General features: G+C 43.6%; 1 protein-coding gene across 2 annotated transcripts in view; it reads left to right on the top strand.

Annotated features, from left to right (window-relative positions):
• EEF1AKMT2 (EEF1A lysine methyltransferase 2) overlaps positions 1-23655 on the top strand; it is a 49610-nt gene that overhangs the window by 3472 nt on the left and 22483 nt on the right. For both annotated transcript variants that reach the window (XM_030204739.1, XM_030204738.1), the window contains exons 2-3: positions 1520-1585; positions 19992-20106. In XM_030204739.1, coding sequence (XP_030060599.1) covers positions 1520-1585; positions 19992-20106 — 181 coding nt within the window. The remainder of the gene's footprint in view (positions 1-1519; positions 1586-19991; positions 20107-23655) is intronic.

The raw sequence follows: 23655 nt of genomic DNA, 5'->3' as shown, positions 1-23655 counted from the left end.
AGTCCATAAGCTGTTATTAATATGGACTTGGGGAAAATCTACCACTTTTCAAGGATAAAATCTGTTTTACTCATTTGGGATCTTGCCAGGTACTTGTGACCTGGATTGGCCACTGTTGGCAACAGGATACTGGGCTTGATAGATCTTCAGTCTGTCCCAATATGGCAAGGCTTATGTTCTTATGACATTTTCTGGTCTCATGGGCTTCATAAAGCTCAGTGGTAGTCCTCAGGTTGCCCATCCCTGCCTTAGTGCAGTTGTCATTTTTCACTACTAAGTAGAAGGTAAACCCATCTCTGCTTAGCCTCTACCTCAGGTAAACCCATATATGCTTAACCTCTACCTCGCTCACTTCTACTGAAGTCTCCCATCAAGCCTCCTGCAGTGTCATGGGATCTCAATGTCATTTTAACTGAGCTGATGAAGGCTCTTTTTGAGCCACTGAATACCTGTTTTGTGAAGTACCTGACCTGGAAAGTCCTATTTTTAATGGCTGCTATAGTTCAGCCTGTAGTCCTGTGCGCTCATCTTAAATTTCTTCCTAAGGTAATTCCTTCGTAGCTAGTCAATCATTCTAGCAACAATTTTTCTATGATCTCATGCTCATAAAGTACACTGCATAGGTTGGACTACAGGAGAGCCTTGGGTCTCTTTCTGGGTTGGATTAAAGGCCGTAAAAAGCCCAAACAAAATGGAGACTGCCATTGGGCAATGCACTGTTTCAAATTGGCTCAGACTGCATTTCCATTACTTATGTTCAGTCTGGGCTTACTCTAGAGGGTCATGTCACAGCTCATAATGTTATAGGTATGGCTACCTTGGCAGCACACTTGAGATCAGCTCCCATAGAGGAAATTTGCAGAGCTGCAATGTGGTCTTCAGTCCAAAAATTCACATCTTATTACTGTTTGGAACAAGACTCCCAACATGCCAGATCGTCCATCAGAATCCCTTTGAGGTCTACAGTCCAACTCCATCCCTTTAGCCCATCTATTTTCCATTCCAGACTGCCTTCCAAATAACTTAGCAAACAAGAATTTGAAACAAAACTTTCATTAATCCTTGCCTGTTACAAGGTCTTCTGCTTATCCCCACCCCTTTCTTTTGTTTTGTTGAAGGCAGTTTGTAGCTAGGCTCTCTCATGTGTTAAGACTACTGTCTTCAGAGAAAACAGTTACTTACTTTGTAGCAGGTGTTCTCCAAGGACAGCAGGAAACATAGTCTTATATACTTTCCCTCCTTCCCTTTGGAATTGTATTCTATTAATTAATACCTGGCTAGGTCTTCTGCAATAATGGCAGGCAGGAAGATATGTGCACACGTATGGTGAAAGGTGTTGTAAACAAACTCAAAAAGAGTAGTATCAGATGACATCACCCACATTTAAGATTCTGTATCCAGCTGTCCTCAGAGAACACCTGCTACAGGTAAGTAACTTTGTTAAACTTGAAAAGGTCCCTATGTTTGTATGCCATTGATGTTCAATCAGTAACTCGCCTAACCACTTTCTTCTTTATAGCTGGGATGATGCTTATAAACGAGAACTACAAACATTTCAAGAGTGTGGGGACTATGGCGAAGTCTGGTAGGTACAGCCATGTAAGATCTTAGCATTTGTAGTCTCTATGTCTTGGGGGATATATAGGGAATAAGATGGAGTTTGTTTTTGCTACATTCCATATCATTATAATTTAGAAGCTTCCACCTCTATCTACAGCATAGGGAACTCACTAATATCGATACTAATCTTGGCCATCAAAAATGAAGTGTTTCTTCTGTATGTATATATTCCTGAAGATACTCTATTCTATTCCATAATTTCTATTCCCTTTTAACTTGCGATTCAAAGTGGATCACAAAAAATAAGTATATCTCAATTGGATAGAATGCACTGTTATAATCTACATTTTAGACTTTTACAAATAAAATGTTACAAAGAAAACAAGTTCATTAAGGTGCTTCACTCAGGTTTGTCTACACTGTAGAGGATTCACTGCCTTTTTCACACTGAGCTCCACTACTGTCTTCCTTCTGACTTTATACTCTGTTCCTTCCCACCCCTCTCCCACCCAACCCTAAGCTAGCTCTCCCTATATAGCAAAATAAAGAGACAATTATCTTCAATAAACCTTATATTGGACAATCTTGCTGATTGATATCCCTTAACATAGTACATCTTCTTACATATGGTAATCATATCACAATGGCTTTCATTCAAGGCACCTTAGTCCTAAGGCAAACCATCTGGGACCTCAGAGCTTGCCCCATCTGTCTCCAAATATCAGCTGTGATAAGTACATAAGTAATGCCACACTGAGAAAAGACCAAGGGTCCATCGAGCCCAGCATCCTGTCCACGAAAGCGGCCAATCCAGACCAAGGGCACCTGGCGAGCTTCCCAAACGTACAGATATTCTATACATGTTATTCCTGGAATTGTGGATTTTTCCCAAGTCCATTTAGTAGTGGTTTATGGACTTGTCCTTTAGGAAACTGTCTAACCCCTTTTTAAACTCTGCCAAGCTAACCGCCTTCACCACGTTCTCCGGCAACGAATTCCAGAGTTTAATTATGCGTTGCGTGAAGAAAAATTTTCTCTGATTTGTTTTAAATTTACTACACTAGTTTCATCGCATGCCCCCTAGTCCTAGTATTTTTGGAAAGCGTGAACAGACGCTTCACATCCACCTGTTCCACTCCACTCATTATTTTATATACCTCTATCATGTCTCCCCTCAGCCGTCTCTTCTCCAAATTGAAAAGCCCTAGCCTCCTTAGTCTTCCTTCATAGGGAAATCGTCCCAGCTCCGCTATCATTCTATTCGCTTTCCTAGCCGCAGCAGCACATTGAGCAGAAGGTTTCAGTGTATTATTGACGACGACACCCAGATCCCTTTCTTGGTCCGTAACTCCTAACGTGGAACCTTGCATGATGTAGTTATTTGGGTTCTTTTTTCCCACATGCACCACATTGCACATGCTCACATTAAAGGTCATCTGCCATTTAGCCGCCCAGTCTCCCAGTCTCGTAAGGTCCTCTTGTAATTTTTCACAATCCTGTCGCGAGTTAACGACTTTGAATAACTTTGTGTCATCAGCAAATTTCATTAGCTCGCTAGTTACTCCCATCTCTAAATCATTTATACATTTATTAAAAAGCAGCGGTCCTAGCACAGACCCCTGAGGAACCCCACTAACTACCCTTCTCCATTGTGAATACTGCCCATTTAAGCCCACTCTCTATTTCCTATCCTTCAACCAGTTTTTAATCCACAATAGGACATTTCCTCCTATCCCATGACCCTCCAATTTCCTCTGTAGCCTTTCATGAGGTACCTTGTCAAACGCCTTTTGAAAATCCAGATACACAACATCACTTTGCACTTGCTCACATTAAACGTCATCTGCCATTTAGACGCCCAGTCTCGTAAGGTCCTCTTGTAATTTTTCACAATCCTCCCGCGATTTAACGACTTCGAATAACTTTGTAACATAGTAACATAGTAGATGACGGCAGAAAAAGACCTGCACGGTCTATCCAGTCTGCCCAACAAGATAACTCATATTTGCTACTTTTTGTGTATACCCTACTTTGATTTGTACCTGTGCTGTTCAGGGCACAGACCGTATAAGTCTGCCCAGCACTATCCCCGCCTCCCAACCACCAGTCCCGCCTCCCAACCACTGGCTCTGGCACAGACCGTATAAGTCTGCCCCGCACTATCCCCGCCTCCCAACCACCAGCCCCGCCTCCCGATCTTGACTAAGCTCCTGAGGATCCATTCCTTCAGCACAGGATTCCTTTATGCTTATCCCAAGCATGTTTGAATTCCGTTACCGTTTTCATTTCCACCACCTCCCACAGGAGGGCATTCCAAGCATCCACTACTCTCTCCGTGAAAAAATACTTCCTGACATTTTTCTTGAGTCTGCCCCCCTTCAATCTCATTTCATGTCCTCTCGTTCTACCATCTTCCCATCTCCGGAAAAGGTTCGTTTGCGGATTAATACCTTTCAAATATTTGAACGTCTGTATCATATCACCCCTGTTTTTCCTTTCCTCCAGAGTATACATGTTTAGTTCAGCTAGTCTCTCCTCATACGTCTTGTAACGCAAATCCCATACCATTCTCATAGCTTTTCTTTGCACTGCTTCAATTCTTTTTACATCCTTAACAAGATACGGCCTCCAAAACTGAACACAATACTCCAGGTGGGGCCTCACCAATGACTTATACAGGGGCATCAACACCCCCTTTCTTCTGCTGGTCACACCTCTCTCTATACAGGCTAACAACCTTCTAGCTACGGCCACCGCCTTGTCACACTGTTTCGTCGCCTTCAAATCCTCAGATACTATCACCCCAAGATCCCTGTCTCCGCCCATACCTATCAGACTCTCCCTGCCTAACACATATGTCTCCCGTGGATTTCTATTCCCTAAGTGCATCACTTTGCATTTCTTCGCATTGAATTTTAATTGCCAAACCTTAGACCATTCTTCTAGCTTCCTCAGATCCTTTTTCATGTTTTCCACTCCCTCCCGGGTGTCCACTCTGTTACAGATCTTAGTATCATCCGCAAATAGGCAAACTTTACCTTCTAACCCTTCGGCAATGTCACTCACAAATATATTGAACAGAATCGGCCCCAGCACCGATCCCTGAGGCACTCCACTACTCACCTTTCCCTCCTCCGAGCGAATTCCATTCACCACCACCCTCTGGCGTCTGTCCGTCAACCAGTTCCTATCCAGTTCACCACTTCAGGTCCTATCATCAGCCCCTCCAGTTTATTTAAGAGCCTCCTATGGGGAACCGTGTCAAAAGCTTTGCTGAAATCTAAGTAGATTACGTCCATAGCTCGTCCCTGATTCAATTCTCCTGTCAGCCAATCAAAGAACTCAATGAGATTCGTTTGGCACGATTTCCCTTTCGTAAAACCATGTTGTCTCGGATCTTGCACCACCCGCGGGAGGTGGTGGAAATGAAAATGGTAACGGAATTACTTAAGTGTGCTGTTCACCGCCGCTGCCTTAATTTTCTCTCCTCACATGCTATTCTTGACCCACTACAATCTGGTTTTCACCCTCTCCACTCAACTGAAACTGCGCTTACTAAAGTCTCCAATTACCTATTACTGGCTAAATCCAGAGGTCAATATTCCATCCTCATTCTTCTTGATCTTTCCGCTGCTTTTGACACTGTCGATCACAGCATACTTCTCGATACCCTGTCCTCACTTGGATTCCAGGGCTCTGTCCTTTCCTGGTTCTCTTCCTACCTCTCCCTCCACACCTTTAGTGTTCACTCTGGTGGATCCTCTTCTACTTCTATCCCTCTGCCTGTCGGCATACCTCAGGTTTCTGTTCTTGGTCCCCTCCTCTTTTCTATCTACACTTCTTCCCTTGGTTCAGTAATCTCATCCCATGGCTTTTCCTACCATCTCTATGCTGATGACTCCCAAATCTACCTTTCTACCCCTGATATCTCACCTTGCATCCAAACCAAAGTTTCAGCGTGCTTGTCTGACATTGCTGTCTGGATGTCTCAACGCCACCTGAAATTAAATATGACCAAAACCGAGCTTCTCATTTTCCCCCCCAAACCCACCTCCCCGCTCCCCCGTTTTCTATTTCTGTTGATGGCTCTCTCATTCTCCCTGTCTCCTCAGCTCGAAACCTTGGGGTCATCTTTGACTCTTCTCTCTCCTTCTCTGCTCATATCCAGCAGATTGCCAAGACCTGTCGTTTCTTTCTTTACAACATCCGTAAAATCCGCCCCTTTCTTTCCGAGCACTCTACCAAAACCCTCATCCACACCTTTGTCACCTCTCGTTTAGACTACTGCAATCTGCTTCTTGCTGGCCTCCCACTTAGTCACCTCTCCCCTCTCCAGTCGGTTCAAAACTCTGCTTCCCGTCTCATCTTCCACCAGGGTCGCTTTACTCATACTACCCCTCTCCTCAAGACCCTTCACTGGCTCCCTATCCGTTTTCACATCCTGTTCAAACTTCTTCTACTAACCTATAAATGTACTCACTCTGCTGCTCCCCAGTATCTCTCCACACTCATCCTTCCCTACACCCCTTCCCGTGCACTCCGCTCCATGGATAAATCCTTCTTATCTGTTCCCTTCTCCACTACTGCCAACTCCAGACTTCGCACCTTCTGTCTCGCTGCACCCTACGCCTGGAATAAACTTCCTGAGCCCCTACGTCTTGCCCCATCCTTGGCCACCTTTAAATCTAGACTGAAGCCCACCTCTTTAACATTGCTTTTGACTCGTAACCACTCGCCTCCACCTACCCTCCTCTCTTCCTTCCCGTTCACATTAATTGATTTGATTTGCTTACTTTATTTATTTTTTTTGTCTATTAGATTGTAAGCTCTTTGAGCAGGGACTGTCTTCTATGTTTGTGCAGCGCTGCGTACGCCTTGTAGCGCTATAGAAATGCTAAATAGTAGTAGTAGTTATTGGCTTCCAGGAAATTCACTATCCTTTCCTTCAGCATCGCTTCCATTACTTTTCCAATAACCAAAGTGAGGCTTACCGGCCTGTAGTTTCCAGCTTCTTCCCTATCACCACTTTTGTGAAGATACATATCTGAGGTAACCAGCAAATGGTTTAACAAGCAAATTCCTTGTTTATGGTTTTTCTCGGAGTCCTTTGTTTTCAGTAGCTGGATTTATACTTCTCCAGACTTTCTGTCTCCTGGTATCTTTGATCTTCTGAGGTGTCTTGGTGATCCACCCAGTCAGCTTTTGTTGCCAGTCCTTGTTAAGTCTTTTAGGCAGAGGAAGTTATATCTCTGTGAAGCCAGTACCTTTTGTCTCTGTTAAGTGTTTGTAATTGACTAGCCCTGCTATCAGAAGTTCCCAGGAAAAGGGGGGGGGGGGGGAAGAGGGACTTGACATGAAAGCCAGTTTCATTGCTGAAGTTTCAATATGTTTTTAAAGCTGTATTGGTATATCTGATTCAGCATAATCAATAATTATGCTACACATTTAATTCTGACAATTAAACTCATATCATGTTACAGCTGTATCTTGGTAAGGATGTAAAAAGACTTGAAGCAGTTCAGAGAAAATTGGCAAAAATGGTATGGCAGTTGCATCACAAGATGTATGAGGAGAGTTGAGGACCTGAACGTGTATACCCTGAGGGAGAGGAAGACCGGGGTGGTATGATACAGACATTCAAATATTTGAAAAGTTTTAATCTACAAACTTTTTCCAGAGATGGAAACATGGCAGAACTGGAGGACATGAATTGAGGTTGCAGGGCAGCTGACTTGGGAATAATGTCAGGAAGTACTTTTGCATAGAGAGGGTGGTACATACCTGGAATGCCCTTATGCGGGAGGTGGTGGAGATGAAAAGAGTAACAGAATTCAAAAATTTGTGGGATAAACATAAAGGAATCAAACATATAAATTGCGAGTGACTGTACTCACCCGCAAATGCGCAGTAGAGACTTCCCTCTCTGCCTCGCCCCAGCGTCAATACATGATGATGGGGGCGGGACAGAGAGGGAAACTGCGCGAAGGGGAGGGAGGGAACCGCCGAGGTCGCTACTGCTCCCCCCCCCCCCCCGAGGTCGCCACCACCACTCCCCCCAGCCGGAGTCGCCGCTGCTGCCGCCGCCCCCCCCCCCCTCCACCCGGCCGGGGCCCTCTCTTCGCTATTGAACTTATAGTGCCGAAAACGCAGCAGGCAGATCAGCTGAGCTCCCGTCGGCCTTCCTTCCCTGCCTGTGTCCCGCCCTCGCTGACGTTATGTCACACAAGGGCGGACACAGGCAGGGAAGGAAAGCCGACGACAGCTGATCGGTTTCTGGGTTGTAAGTTCAATGGCGAACAGAGGGCCCAGGTGGAGGGGGGGTGGCGGCTCCAGGGAGGGGAAGGCAGGAAGGTCTCAGAAGCAGGGGGCCTAGGAGCTGGCTGGGAGGGAGGGACAGGGGGCCTTGGAGCTGGTAGGGAGGGACAGAGGGCCTTGAAGCTGGCAGGGAAGGAGGGAGGATGCTAGACATGGGAGTTCAGATGGAGGGGGGCCTTGGAGCTGGGAGGGATGGACAGAAAGGGGCCTTCCAGCTGGCTGGGAGGGAGGGACGGAGGGGGGCCTTTCCGCAGCTGGGAGGGAATGGGGCCTTGAAACTGGGAGGGAGGGCAGGTGGCCTTGGAGCTGGGAGGGAGGGATGGAGGGGGGCCTTGGGGCTGGCAGGGAAGGGGGGAGGGCAGGGGGCCTTGCAGCTGCGGGGGGAGGGGGCCTTGGAAAAAAAACATACCAATACTCGCCCGTTTTAACGGGCATAACTGCTAGTCATGTATAGAAAGCATAAAACCAACCAAGCTTAGTGGTGATTAGATGGCAACAACAGTAATTGGGAAGCAAAGCCAGTGGCGGGCAGACTTCTACAGTCTGTGCCCTGATCTTGGCTGGACAGATTTGAAATGGGCTGGAGTGAGAACTTCATAAGTTGGAGAACAAGGCCAGTGCCGGGCAGACTTACTGTCTGTCTGTGCCCTGAAAATGGCAAGGACAAATCAAGATCAAGTATACATATTAGTATCACCTCATTCTTTATGCTATGAGTTTATCTTGTTGGGCAGACTGGATGGACTATACAGATCTTTATCTGCTGTCATCTGCTATGTTACTTCACTTGGGCCCCAACCCACTCCACCCCCCCCCTCCCCATTCACTGATTTAGCAAATATAATGCATTTATATTTTAACCCCCACAATTTAGCGCACACACAGAAAAGAACATATAAATCAGTAAACCTCACTCGCTCTGTCATACACCATCCGGTCAGTTATTTACTCATCTTATACAGACACCTTTAAGCAGAGTGTCTCTTACACATAAACATGTGATATACTAAGTCATAAAACTTTTTGGTGCTTTATATGTTCTCCATCTTGCTATTAAGTCTATTTCCCCTTTACTATCATACTTCCCTTTGATTGATATCCCCTGCTGTTCTCTTTTTACCAGGTTCCCTTTCCTTCATTTGTTGCCATGCCTTTTCTGTCACTCTCTTCTCTCCTTGTACCACAGTCTCTCTGGTTCACTGTTTCACCAGACGTTCTCTGTGCCTCCTCTCTCATTTAGGCCACATACTCTCTCTCTCCCTCCCTCCCTCCCTTCCCTCCTTATGCCTCCTCTGTCCTTCTCTTCCTTTTTCTATCTGCCACTTCAGCTGCTGTCTGCCTCTCTACTGCACTTTGTGTTTGAATTGCTGCTGAAGACCCTGAAGGTACTGAGAGAGGAACACTCCCAGTGCCCTGGGTGGATAATGATAATGGAAGTGGAGGAGGAAATGGGTAGTTATCATGAACCTCTTTGTGATCTGTGAGCACAACCCGCAGCTTCCCACCCAGGTGGGTGACTGAGCAGTTTCTCCAAAGCCAAATAAGATAGCAAGCACTCACCCGTGGGTAACATCATAAGTACATAAGCATCAAACCTATAAATGGCAAGTGACCGACTCACCTGCAAATGCGCAGTAGAGACTTCCCTCTCTGTCCCGCCCCCGCATCAAGACGTGATGACGGGGGGAGGGGGGCGGGACAGAGAGGGAAACTGCGCGGAAGGAGAGGGAGGGAACCGCTGACGTCGCTACCCTCCCTTCACCCGGCCCGGGCCCTCTCTTCGTTATTCAACTTACAGCAGCGCCGAAACAGCAGCAAGCAGCTCAGCTTTAGCTCCCGTCGGCCTTCCTTCCCTGCCTGTGCCCCACCCTCGCTGACGTGACGTCACAAGAGGGCGAGGCAGAGGCAGTGAAGGAAGGCCAACGGGAGCTGCTGCTTGCTGCTGTTTTGGCGCTGCTGTAAGTTGAATAATGAAGAGAGGGCCCGGGCCGGGTGAAGGGGGGCGGGGGGCGACTCCGGGGTGGGGGGGCGGTAGCGGCTACCTTGGGGGGGAGGGGACATGGGAGGTCTCAGAAGGAGGGGGGGCCTTGGAGCTGGGAAGGCTGGACTGAAGGGGGCCTTCCAGCTGGCTGGGAAGAAGGCACGGGGGGGGGAGCGGGGGGCCTTGGAACTGGGAGGGAGGGCAGGGGGGCCCTTACAGTTGTGAGGGAATGGGGCCCTTACAGTTGAGGGAGAGCAGGGGGCCTTGGAACTGGGAGGGAGGGAAGGGGGCCTTGGGAGCTGGGGGGGAGGGCCTGGGGCCTTGGAACTGGGAGGGAGGGCGGGCAGGGGGCCTTGCAGCTGGGAAGGGGGGAGGACTGGAGCCTTGGAGCTGGGAGGGAGGGACAGAGGGGGCCTAGAATGTTTGTACGTTTGGGAAGCTTGCCAGGTGCCCTTGGCCTGGATTGGCGGCTGTTGTGGACAGGATGCTGGGCTCGATGGACCCTTGGTCATTTCCCAGTATGGCATTACTTATGTACTTACTTATGTACTTATTGGAGCTGGCAGGGAAGGAGGATGGCAGGGGGCCTTGCAGCTGCAACGGGAGGGGGGCCTTGGGAAAAAAAACATTCCAATACGCGCCCGTTTTAACGGGCTTAACGGCTAGTAAGTATATAAGCACTGCCACGCTGGGAAAAGACCAAAGGTCCATCAAGCCCAGCACTCCGTCTCCGATAGCGGCCAATCCAGGCCCCAAGAACCTGGCAAAACCCCAAATTTTAATAACGATCAATGGACTTTTCCTTCAGGAAAATGTCCAGACCCCCTTTAAACTCAGCAAGGCCAGCTGCCGTCACTACCTTCTCCAGCAATGAGTTCCAGAGTCTAACCACGTTCTGAGTAAAGAAAAAACTTTCTCCAATTTGTTTTAAACCTACCACATTCTAATTTCATCTTGTGTCCCCTGGTTCTATTATTGTTAGAAAGCGTAAACAATCGCTTCACATCTGTCCGCTCTACCCCACTCATTATTTTGTACACCTCTATCATATCACCCCTCAGCCGCCTTTTCTCCAGGCTAAAGAGTCCTAGCCTTCTTAACCTCTCCTCATAAGGTAGTCGTCCCATCCCTTTTATCATTTTTGTTGCCCTTCTCTGCACCTTCTCCAATTGTTGAGGTACATTTCAAAATTCTCAGACATTTGGCAGCTCACTTTTACCTTTAACACAGGGGCCAGAGAACACGTTCTTTTCATTGCCCTGTGCAGAGGTATTCTTTTCTTTAAAATTGCTCACAGTTTCACTGGGTTGCTAATTCTGATAGTTTCCTTGAACCTTGTAGAAATCTTTAATTAATATAATTGATATGTTTTTAAGATTTATTCATTATTTTTCCATGGCTGCAGTCTGGACTAGTATCAATGAATTGTGGCATTGGTCTGGAATTTTTTTTAAATTGTATTTTCTAACCAATTTTAAAGGATTAGAATAAAGAAAAATATCACTAATAGACATAATAAAAAGAAATTAAAATAATTTCTTTAAACCACATTATAAAGAAAGCACACTCACCCCCAAATAATAAATTGTTGGAATTTACAAGGTATTGTAATTAGATTAACCTGCCTCTCTCCCCCAAAAAAAATGTATAGGGAAAAAGAAAGGAAAAGTTAATAAAGATTCAAGTGTTTCAGCCACCCCTACTTGGCATAGTAACGTAGTAGATGACAGCAGATAAAGACGTGTACGATCCATCCAGTCTGCCCAACAAGATGTATCACATCATACCTTTTGCTATGAGTTTTACATATGTATACTTGATCTTGATTTGTCCTTGCTATTTTCAGGGCACAAACTATGGAAGTCTGCCCAGCAATGGCCTTGTTCTCCAACTTCTGAAGTTCTCATCAAAACCCCTCTCCAGCCCATCCTCATAGGATGCTGTTGAAGAAACTTGACAGGGTTAAGTTAGGACCCAAAGTGGCGAACTGGATTAGAAACTGGTTGACAGACGAGAGGGTGGTGGTCAATGGAATTTACTTGGAGGAAGGAAAGCTGAGTAGCAGAGTGCCTCAAGCATCGGTGCTGGGGCTGATTCTGTTCACCGCCTTGGGTGAATCTCTTCATAAAGGCGATTAACAAATCCCAATAAATAAATATATTTGAGAGCGACATTGCTGAAGGGTTAAAAGGTAAGGTTTGCCTTTTTGCATTTGATACTAAGATTTGTAATAGAGTGGACACTCCGGAGGGCGTGGAAAACATGAAAAGGGATCTGCAAAAGTTAGTAGAATGATCTAATGTTTGGCAATTCAAATTTAATGCAAAGAAGTGCAAAGTGATGCATTAGAGGAGTAGAAATCCAAGGGAGCTGTATGTCCTAGGAGATGAGAGGCTGATATGCACAGAGAGAGGGACCTTGAGGTGATACTATCAGAGGATCTGAAGGCGACGAAACAGTATAACAAGGTGGTGGCCCTAGCCAGAAGGATGCTAGGCTGTATAGAGAGAGACGTAACCATCAGAAGAAAGGAGGTGTTGATGCCCCTATACAAGTCGCTGGCGAGGCTCTACCTGGAGTATTCTGTTCAGTTTTGGAGGTCATATCTTGCTAAGGATGGAAAAGGACTAGAATTGGTCCAGAGGAAGGTGACAAAAATAAGTGGTCCAGGGGAAGGCGCCATAAGATGTATGAAAAGAGACAGGAAGACCTGAATATGTATACCCTAGAGGAAAGAAGGAACAGGGAAGATATGATACAGAAATTTATATTTAAATCTGTTTATTCTGGAACACGACATAATGTGACACATCAACTAGATACATCCACTACTTCAACTGTACATCATTGCTGTGGTTGCAAAACTTCCAGCTGTCTATACAATAATCATCCTGTTCCATACATTTTCCTTTTCCCCCCCCCCCCCCTTCTTCTATCATTCCCTTCCCCCCCAATCCCTCCCTATCCCTCCCTCCCGTCCACCCATACCCTCCGAGACTACTTTACACAGTATTTCTCTATCCTCCCTCCATAACATTGTTTTAGATTATTATGAATTATTATAAATTCAACAAGTGTCCCCGTGCTGCTGGTGTTAGTGTTTGCCAGAATGGTGCCCATCGCCGTTCAAACTGCTGTCCTCTTTTATTGTCCAAGTGAACTACATCCATTCTCTCCATTCTCATTAACATTATCATCTGAGATCTCCATTGTTGTGAAGTTGGGGCCTTTGATGTTATCCATTCCAGCAGAATCACCTTTTTGGCTGCAATGATCGCCCTGTTTGCAAATTCTTTAAGTCCTTTGGGCTTTGGGGCCGCAACTTTAACATGGCCGAATAATAATTTGTAATCCGGAAGCCAGCGAGTGCCCCACATCTGCGATATATTTGTTAGCAGTTGTCTCCAAAATTTTGCGATATGTGGCATGTCCAGAAATATGTCCCAACGTGGCTCCAACATAATTGCATTTAGGGCATTCCCCTGCCGGGGACAATCCCATGTGGAACGCCCGTCTGGGGGCTATATGCATTCGGAACTGCAAACTTATATTGTAGTTCCCAGCACCAAACAAAGCCTGTTGATTTCTTCAAGTTCAGAACATGAATTTTAAAATGTCTGTTGATATGTCGCTCCTAGTTCATCTGACCAGGCCTGTGCTAGCCTTTCATAAGGCAGTTCTGCTGCAGTATCCCGGATGTGTCTATGATATAGCGATAAGGGAACCTTTTGTTGGGCAGATAAGGAATATGCTGCGCCCAGTTCTTCTTGTACATCTTCAGCTAAATTCTGCCATTTTAAACTGTCAATGTAGTGTTTTAACTGACCATAATGAAAGAGATCTGTATTTGGGAGGGAATATTTGTCTTGCAGTTCCTTAAAGGGCATCAAGCGTCCCCGTTCGTTTATGATCTGGTATACATATTGTATTCCTCGCTGTTGCCATCTCTTGAAGATCTGATACATATCTCCTGCTGGGAAAGCTGGATTTCTTGTTATAGATATGAATGGAGTTGCTCCCGCGTTGAATCTATGGAGTTTGCAGACCCCATCGCCAAACTTTCTTTGCTGTGGGCATTATCATTGATCGTCTAAGTTCATAGGCAGGGTTCCCCCTGTTTCATGTAGTATACAACTGAACTGTACATTGTCCGTCAAGGCTAACTCCAGTGATGTATCCGAGAAATCTTGCGTATTTCTATACCAATCTGCTATGTGTCTCATCCCACTTGCAATTGTCATTTGCCTAATGCTTAGCAGGCCTAAGCCTCCATATTCAACAGGCACCTGTAATGTCCTTAAAGGGAGCCTCGCCTTTTTCCCATTCCACAGGAACTTTTGCAATTGCCTGTTAAGTTCTCTCTCATCCTTATGTTTCAAGTATAACGGCAGAACCTGAAATACATATAACCAGCGGGGTATTATTGCCATATTATATAAGGCAATTCTGCCCATCAAGGATAATGGGTATCCCTGCCATGTAATCAGTCTGTCTTTTGTATCTCGTAGCAGCTTTTGGACATTTCTATCATAAAGATGGCTCAAGTTCTGTGGGATATATACTCCTAAGTATTTCAGAGGCACCCCCTCTGGTAATACTGGTATCTCCCCTCCTCCCCTTTCAGGTGGTATCCCATACACTAGAAGTGCCTGCGACTTTTGCCTATCAGCACAAACCCGGAGAGCCTCCCGTAGGACTCTATCTCTTGAAATAGTGCCGGTACTGATGATCTAGAGTTTTTAAGAAGAACTAATAAGTCATCTGCGAATGCTAATGTTTTAATTGTGGTACCTCCTACCTCTACTCCTATAATGTCTGTCCTGAGGCATAGTCTCCTTAACAATGGTTCTAGGGACAAGATAAATAAAAGTGGTGAGAGCGGACAACCTTGGCGTGTCCCCCTAGCTATATTGAATGATGGTGTTTTTATCCCATTAACTAACACTGCAGCTGTTGGATCCGTATATAATACTTGAAGTGCCCGAACAAACCAGCCCTGAAATCCCATAGTCTGTAGGGTTGCAAACAGATAATCCCAGTGCAGCTTGTCAAAAGCTTTTTCTGCATCCAGGCTGATTGCCAAGGATTGTTGTTCAGATCTCTGGCATGAGGCCATTCCCAATAGTAGTCTTCTGACATTTCCCACTATTTGCCTCCCTTTAACAAAGCCTACCTGTTCTGTGCTTATCACCCGGGGTAATATCCTAGAAAGGCGGTTTGCCATTATCTTTGATAATATTTTTAAATCAACATTTATTAAGGATATCGGTCTGTACGAGTCTGGGAGTTCTTCTACTCTACCTGGTTTCTTTATAAGTACTATTAGGGCTTCATTGGCATGATCTGCCACCTGTCCCCGCTGTACTGCCTGTTCGTAATTTAACATCAGTGGCTTAACTAACTTGGCAATTAGTAATTTGTAAAACTCTCCCGTCAGTCCATCCGGGCCAGGCGCTGAGTTTAATTTTAAGAGCTTTATGCATTCCTGTACTTCCCTGCCTGTGATTGGACCATTCAAGGACTCCAGCTCTTGTTGAGTCAGTTTTGGTAGATGGGCCTGTCTCAAATATTGATTTATTTCTCCTGCATCACTCTTACTTGGGGCTGAATATATTCTCGAGAAATGATGTCGTAAAATTTCTGCTATCTTTTCACTTTTGTGGTGTAATTTCCCTTGATCATCTTTCAATGTTGTTATTACCTGCTGGTTACCCCATGTTTTAACCATCCCCGCCAACATTGGGCCCATTCTATTCCCAAATCTCTGAAGTCTGTATTTGTTGTATAAGATTCCCCTTGATGATACAGAAATTTAAATACTTGAATGGTATTAATATAGAAGCAAATCTTTTCCAGAGAAGGGAAAATGGTTAAACTAGAGGACATGAATTGAGGTTGCGTGGTGGTAGACTTAGGAGTAATGCTGTTTTTCACCGAGACTGTGGTTGATGCCTGGAGTGCCCTCCTGAGGAGGTGGAAGAGACAAAATGGTGACAATTAAAAAAGGCATGGGATAAACACAGAGGAACTCTATTTAGAAAATGGTTGGATGGCTACTCAGGCTGTGAAGGCCGATGCCAGGCAGACTTGTAGGTCTGTGATCTATATATGGCAATCCAGTTTAGGATGAACTGGAAAGGGCTTCAGTGGCAAATTCACTAGCTGGAACAGTGCTGAGCAGACTTTTAAGATCTGGGTCCTGCAAATGACAAGACAGATTTGGATAGGTTGAACTGGGCCTTGATGGCAATTCCATTAGTTGGAATATAAGGACAGAGCCAATCCAGGTCACAAGTACCTGGAAAGATCCCAAAACAGTACAATACATTTTATGCTGCTTTTCCCAGAAATAAGCAGTATAATTTCCCAAGTCCCATTTTAATAATGGCTTATAGACTTTTCTTTTAGGAAGCTATCCAAACCTTTTTTAAACCCCGCTAACTGCTTTTACTACATTCTCTGGCAATGAATTCCAGAGTTTAATTGCACATTGAGTGAAGAAATATTTTCTCCGATTCGTTTTAAATTTACTACTTTGTAGCTTCATTGCATGCCCCCTAGTCTTGTATTTTTGGAAAGAGTAAACAAGCGATTCATTTCTACCCATCATACCAGAGTATAAATTATATCATAGTGATAGGGTGGATCGAATTGGTGGAGGGGTAGCATTGTCTGTTAAGGAGGGCATTGAATCAAATAGATTGAAAATTGTGCAGGAAACAAAACATATCTTGAAATCCCTGTGGATTGAAAATCCATGTGTAAAGGGAAAAATAATAGCGATAGGAGTGTACTACCGTCCACCTGGCCAGGATTAACAGACAGATGTAGAAATGTTAAAGGAAATTAGAGAGGCTAACAAACTGGGCAACACAATAATAATGGGTGATTTCAATTATCCCAGTATTGACTGGGTAAATGTAACAGGGCATGCTAGGCAGGTAAAATTCCTGGACGAAATCAAGGATTGCTTTATGGAGCTGCTGGTACAGGAGCCAACAAGAGGAGGAAAAATTCTAGATTTAGTCCTTAGTGGAGCACATGATCTACTCCAGGAGGTAATGGTGATGGGGCCTCTTGATAAAAGTATCATAATATGATCAGATGTGATCTCTGCTTTGGAGTAAATACACACAGGAAATCCAATACATTATCATTTAACTTTCAAAAAGGAGACAATGATAAAATGAGAAGAACGGTGAAAATAGAAAACTTAGAGGAGCAGCTGCAAAGGTCAAAAATTTACATCAGGTATGGATGCTGTTCAAAAATACCACTCTGGAAGCCCAGGCCAAATATATTCTGTTTATAAAAAAAAGGAGTTAGGAAGACCAAACGACAGCCAGTATGATTAAAGAATGAGGTGAAGGAAGCTATTAGAGCTAAAAGGAAATCCTTTAGTAAATGGAAGAAGGATCCGTCTGAAAATAGTAAGAAACACCATAAGGAATGGCAAGTCAAATGCAAAGCACTGATAAGGAAGGCAAAGGGGAACTTTGAAAAAAAGATTGCGTTGGAGTCAAAAAGACATATAAAAACATTTTTTTAAGGTATGGAGTGGAGGAGTGGCCTAGTGGTTAGGGTGGTGGACTTTGGTCCTGGGGAACTGAGGAACTGAGTTCGATTCCCACTTCAGGTACAGGCAGCTCCTTGTGACTTTGGGAAGTCACTTAACCCTCCATTGCCCCATGTAAGCCGCATTGAGCCTGCCATGAGTGGGAAAGCACAGGGTACAAATGTAATAAAAAATAAATATTAAAGCAAGAAGCCGGCAAAGGAATCAGTTGGACTGCAAGATGACTGAGGGATAAAAGGGGCACTCAGGGAAGACATAGCCATAGCAGAGAGATTAAATGAATTATTTGCTTCGGTCTTCACCGAGGAAGATGTGGGAGAGATACGGGTGCCAGAAAAGATATTCAAAGCTGACGAGTCTGAGAAACTGAATGAAATCTCCATAAACCTTGTAGATGTAATGGGGCAATTTGACAAATTGAAGAGTAGCAAATCGCCAGGACTGGATGGTATACATTACAGAGCATTGATAGAATTGAAAAATGAACTTGCAGAACTATTGTTAGTAATATGTAATTTATCTTCGTGGTACCAGAGGTGATCCAGGAAATTATAGACAAGTGAGCCTGACCTCGATGCAGGGCAAAATGGTAGACAATATTATAAAGAACAAAATTACAGAGTTTATTCAAAAGCATAGATTAACAAGACAAAACCAACATGGATTTAGTGAAGGGAAATCTTGCCTCACCAATATATTACATTTCTTTGAAGGGGTGAACAAGCATGTGGATATAGTTGAGCCAGTCGATTATTGTGTATCTGGATTTTCAAAAGGCATTTGACAGAGTACCTCATGAAAGACTCCAGAGGAAATTGGAGAGTCATGGGACAGGAGGTAGTGTTCTATTGTGGATTAAAAACTGGTTAAAACATAGAAAACAGAGAGTAGGATTAAATGTTCAGTATTCTCAATGGAAAAGGGTAGATAGTGAGGTTCCCCAGGGCTCTGTGCTGGGACTGCTGCTTTTTAACATATTTGATAAATGATCTAGAGATGGGAGTAACTAGTGAGGTAATTTAAATTTGCTGATGACACAAAATTAAATTGTTAAATCGCAAGAGGATTGTGTAAAATTGCAAAAGGACCTTACAAAACTGGGAGACTGGGTATCCAAATGGCAGATGACGTTTAATGTGAGCAAGTACAAAGTGATGCATATGGAAAGAGGAACCCGAAATATAGCTATGTAATGCAAGGTTCCACATTAGGAGTCACCAACCAGAAAAGGGATCTAGGAGTCATCGTTGATGATACATTGAAACCCACTGCTCAGCGTGCAGTGGCGGCTAAGAACGCAAATAGAATGTATGCTATTATTAGGAAAGGAATGGAAAACAAAAATGAGGATGTTATAATGCCTTTGTATCGTTCTATGGTGCGACCGCACCTCGAATATTGTGTTCAATTCTGGTCACCACATCTTGAAAAAGATATAGTTGAATAGAAAAGGTACAGAGAAGGGCGGCGAAAATGATAAAGAGGATGGGTCGACTTCATTATGAGGAAAGGTTAAAGTGGCTAGGGCTCTTCAGCTTGGAGAAAAGACGGTTGAGGGGAGACATGATAGAGGTCTATAAAATAATGAGTGGAATGGACGGGTAGATTTGAATCATTTGTTGACTCTTTCCAAAAGTACTAGGACTAGGGGACACGCAATGAAGCTACAAAGTAGTAAATTTAAAATGAATCAGAGAAAATATTTCTTTACTCAAGGTGTTATTACACTCTGGAATTCGTTGCCAACGAATGTGGTAAAAGCAGTTAGCTTAGTGGGATTTAAAAAAAGGTTTGGATAGCTTCCTAAAAGAAAAGTCTGATAATCCACTGCTTTATTTCTAGGATAAGCAGCATAAAATGTATTGTACTGTTTTGGGATCTTGCCAGGTACTTGTGACCTGGCTTGGCCACTGTTGGAAACAGGATTCTGGGCTTGATGGACCTTTGGTCTGTCCCAGTATGGCAATACTTACGTACTTATACTTTGTCAATAGTATACTGGCAAGTTCTACAACTATAACACTTTTTATCCTGATGTTGTCACTGAAACATCATAGTAACATAGTAGAGGATAGCAGATGAAAGACCTGTACGATCCATCCAGTCTGCCCAACAAGATAAACTCATAACACATGGTATGTGATACTTCATGTGTATACCTGACCTTGATTTTTCCTTACCATTTTCAGGGCACAGACCATAGAACTCTGCCCAGTAGTGGCTTTGCTTCCCAATTACGGGTGTTGCCATCATCGGTGTTCTCTGCCTCCATCTGCTGGTCAGGAAGGAACACAACCCACTGGTCTGGATTGGTCTGGCAGGATTCAAGGAAATGAAATTAGCAAATAAGACCAATTGTCACCTTGATACCAGCACACTTGCATGGTACACTTCCCTGGAAGGCTGTTGAATGTCTGAGAGTTTGGAAATATGCTCACTGGTCCAGGCATCTATCCTGCTATTATGGGACAACATCTGCTGTAGTTAAATAACTCTGCTTTCTCTTTTCCTGGGGTTAAGGGACTGAATTGTATTTTTTTTTGCTGTTGTCACTGATAGGTTTGGAGAAGAAAGCATAAGCCGATTAATTAGATGGCTGAAGAAGCAGAAGATTCCACTGGATACCGCCATTCTAGATATTGGAACTGGAAATGGCATGTTTCTTACTGAACTGGTCAGTAGCTTTAAGTATGGAAAGATCTGGTAGCTAACTGCTTATAAAGATAAATTTATGTACATTTAAATATAGTTTAAGTCCACTTTCTGCTCAGTAACAAACAGTTAAGATGTAGTTTCCAGCCATTTCTATGAGACAGAACATTTTCATACGCTGGTACAGGCTTTTGTTTTTATCTCAATTGGACTATTGCAGGGTTTTTGTTTTAAATTTAAGACTTGTTAAGAAATTGCATTAGCTGCAAAATACTGCAGGTGAAATGAGCTGGGGTTGTTCCCGATATGATCATGTGATGCCTTTACTCAAAAGCCTGCACTGGCTAACAGTTTCTGTACTAATCAATTTTAAGACTGCTTATACTGTATTTAAAAATCTTACAGGGGAATTATTGTTCTTCTCTTCTTCCATAGTTGGTTTGGCCAACCTTTTCGAAGAATTCTCCTTTCTACTCTACTCTTTTACTGGGGTTTCCGTCTGTTAAAAAAGTTCTTGATGGCTGTTTATTTATCAAGGTAGCAAATTGTGGAATTCTATACCTGAATGAGTTTGAATGCTTTTTGGATATTTACAATTTCTTAAAGGATTGAAGACTTACTTTTTAGTAAATATTTGAATATATAATACAGTAGGGCTGTCAGTATCTTTAATTGTGTGTTTTGAACTTTATGTAACGCGCTAGATTCTTTACTGATTGTAGTGGGATATAAATAACCAGAATAGAATAGACTGTTATTTCTTGGTCACTAATAAGAGGTGATTGTAGGTTGCAAATGGTCCAGAATGTGATAGCCAAGCATTTTTATAGCACTTGTATTGTCTTGGTAATGGACAGTGAGAAATAGATTATGAACCCAAGAGACCAGGAGAATGATGTAAAACTTCTTAGAAAAACTTTATTGGTGGGAGACTTGACACAGTACTGTGTTTTGACCACAGGCCTGTCTAAGGAGTCTTCACAACTTGGTTAAGTGTACAAAGACTGCTATATGCAGAGTTTTTGAATAACGTTAAAATAAGCTGGTCTTGAAAAAGACCTTTTGTTGATTGCTGAAGAAATCCATGATGTTGGGCATGAAAGACCGGCTTATTTTAACATTATTCAGGTACTCTGCATATAGCAGCCTTTGTTCACCTAACCGTGAAGACTCCTGAAGCAGGCCTATGGCCCACACCCAGCATTGTGTCGAGTCTCCCACCAATAAACTTCTTTTAAGATGCTTTACATCATTGTCCTGGTCTCTTGGGTTCATGGTCTGTTTCCCACTGTCCATTACCATTGTGTAACTGCCATGAGATTCAGCTTTCTTCCACCTTAGTGGATTTTCTTTCAACTTGTATTATGTTAACATTGCTTTGACTTCTGTTGGTATATCAATACAATTTAAGGGTCCCTAATTTTTTGGGGTATGAGAGGAAGTAGCCCCTATTGCCTATAAAATAAATTGGAATGAAACTCTCTACAGCTCCAGTTATGCTAGATCTAAGGCGTGTTTACTCTGTGTCCCTTTAGAAAGGTGAGTGGATGTTGCATCTTAACTGTTTGTAACCACTGCATTTGGATGTAATTATTTGCAAGTACAAGCTCAGGTAATCCTGTTAACCGCTTGTCTTTTGAGCAGGATAGTAGCCTAATGGTTAGAGCAGTGGCCTGAGAACCAGAGAAACTAGAAGTCAAATCTCGCTGATTCTCTGTGTGATCCTGGGCAAGTCAGTTGCTTCAGGGAACTACTAACTGCACTTGAATGGAACTCACCCTGAGCTACTGATTGGTGACGGTTGGTGACATCAGCAAATACCTCCCACAATAGGCAGCCTGCTTCTGGAGTGTTGTGCCGAATGGGTGTACCAAAAGGGCACACCCCTTTGTGAGCCCCTTCATGAGCAACATCACGAGCAACTAGCAAAATCACACTAATGGCCTAAAAAATTATTGGTCAACACTAGAGGAGAAACGTTGGAAGTATCTTCAATTTTATCTGACCTAACAGTTTCCCATAACTGAACTGCAAGCTTGTTATGATACTTTCTACTATAACTGTCATTGTTCTAAATATTAATGCAATTTATCATTTACAATGTTATTATTGTGTGGAGGAGTGGCCTAGTGGTTACAGTGGTGGACTTTGGTCCTGGGGAACTGGGTTCGATTCCACTTCAGGCACAGGCAGCTTCTTGTGACTCTGGGCAAGTCACTTAACCCTCCATTGCCCCAGGTGAAATAAGTACCTAAGCCGCATTGAGCCTGCCATGAGTGGGAAAGCGTGGGGTACAAATAAAAAAAACAAAATGATTGCACTATTGGTTACTATTCTCTTTCATACTACATTTCTTCTTAAGTTATCATGTATATGCTCTAGATGAGTTTTTCAGTATCCCAATACTCAGTTTTTGTAAACGTAAATTGAAAAGACCTATTGTTCCTGTTAAACCACACTCCAACCTCCTAATATCATTGATGAACTCCAACACAAGTTTCAGCATTCAGATCATTATAAGGATGACTTTCATCCAAATAACCTAAAACATACACGACAGCTTAAAAATATAAGTTGTGCAAATACCATCAATAACACATAAATGTCGGATCTGTTGTTAATAAACCTGAACAGATTAAGGACTGAATTGTTGAAGACGGTCTAGGTCAAGTTTTCATCACAGAAACATGGCTGAAATCCAAGAAAGATTCAATCATAATTAATTTATGTCCCCCCTGGTTACAAATTGCTCCACCTCCCGAGAAACAAATTACTACACTACCTGTGAAAAGTTATTCTGTTGTTATACTTCCTCTGTGTACATCTGTATGCTGCACAAGCTGGCATGTTTGAAAGTATAAGTGATATTAAATAAAAATGCTACCAGCAATAAAGCACGACAACGTGGATGCAGCAGCTTTTATAGGTTTGTTTGTTTTGTTTTGAGTGTATGCAGAACAATGGCTTCACAAGGAAGGGGAAACAGAGTAACATAAGTGGCTTCAACGTTTTGACGTCACTTCGTCTGTTTTATCTAACCTCCTTGGAGAAAGGGGTTGGGGCTGAAAATGGGGGAAGGTGAGCGAGGGGGCTGGGGCTAAAAAGAAGGGGGGCAGGTGTCTGGTAGTGGAGGAGTTTGTATTGCTCTCCCTGAGGGGAGGGGTTGGGAGGAGAAAGGAGAGAGAGGAAATGCTGGGTGGGTAGGGGGCGCCAACTAATAGGCTGCAGGAGTGTGCAAAAAACCCTAGCACCGGCCCTGTCTGTGTCATTTTCTATGTTTCTACGCACAGAGGATGTCTGAGGGAAAGGAAGGGATTGTAGAGATTAGTAGTTGGTATGAATGGACAGACTGGATAGACCATATGGTCTTTATGTTATTTTCTATGTTTCTATAAGAAAAAGGTCTAGGTGTCATTGTAGATAATACACTGAAATCTGCTCAGTATGTGGCGGCGGCCAAAAAAGCAAACAGGATGCTAGGAATTATTAGGAAAGAGATGGTGAATAAGACCAACAACACTATAATGCCTTTGTATCACTCCATGGTGCGACCCCACCTTGAGTATTGCGT

Source organism: Microcaecilia unicolor, chromosome 5 (genome assembly GCF_901765095.1).
Source record: "Microcaecilia unicolor chromosome 5, aMicUni1.1, whole genome shotgun sequence".
In the NCBI taxonomy this organism is placed as follows: Eukaryota; Metazoa; Chordata; class Amphibia; order Gymnophiona; family Siphonopidae; genus Microcaecilia; species Microcaecilia unicolor.
Note: the sequence above shows the minus strand (reverse complement) of the source record. Positions and strands in the feature narration are given on the sequence as shown.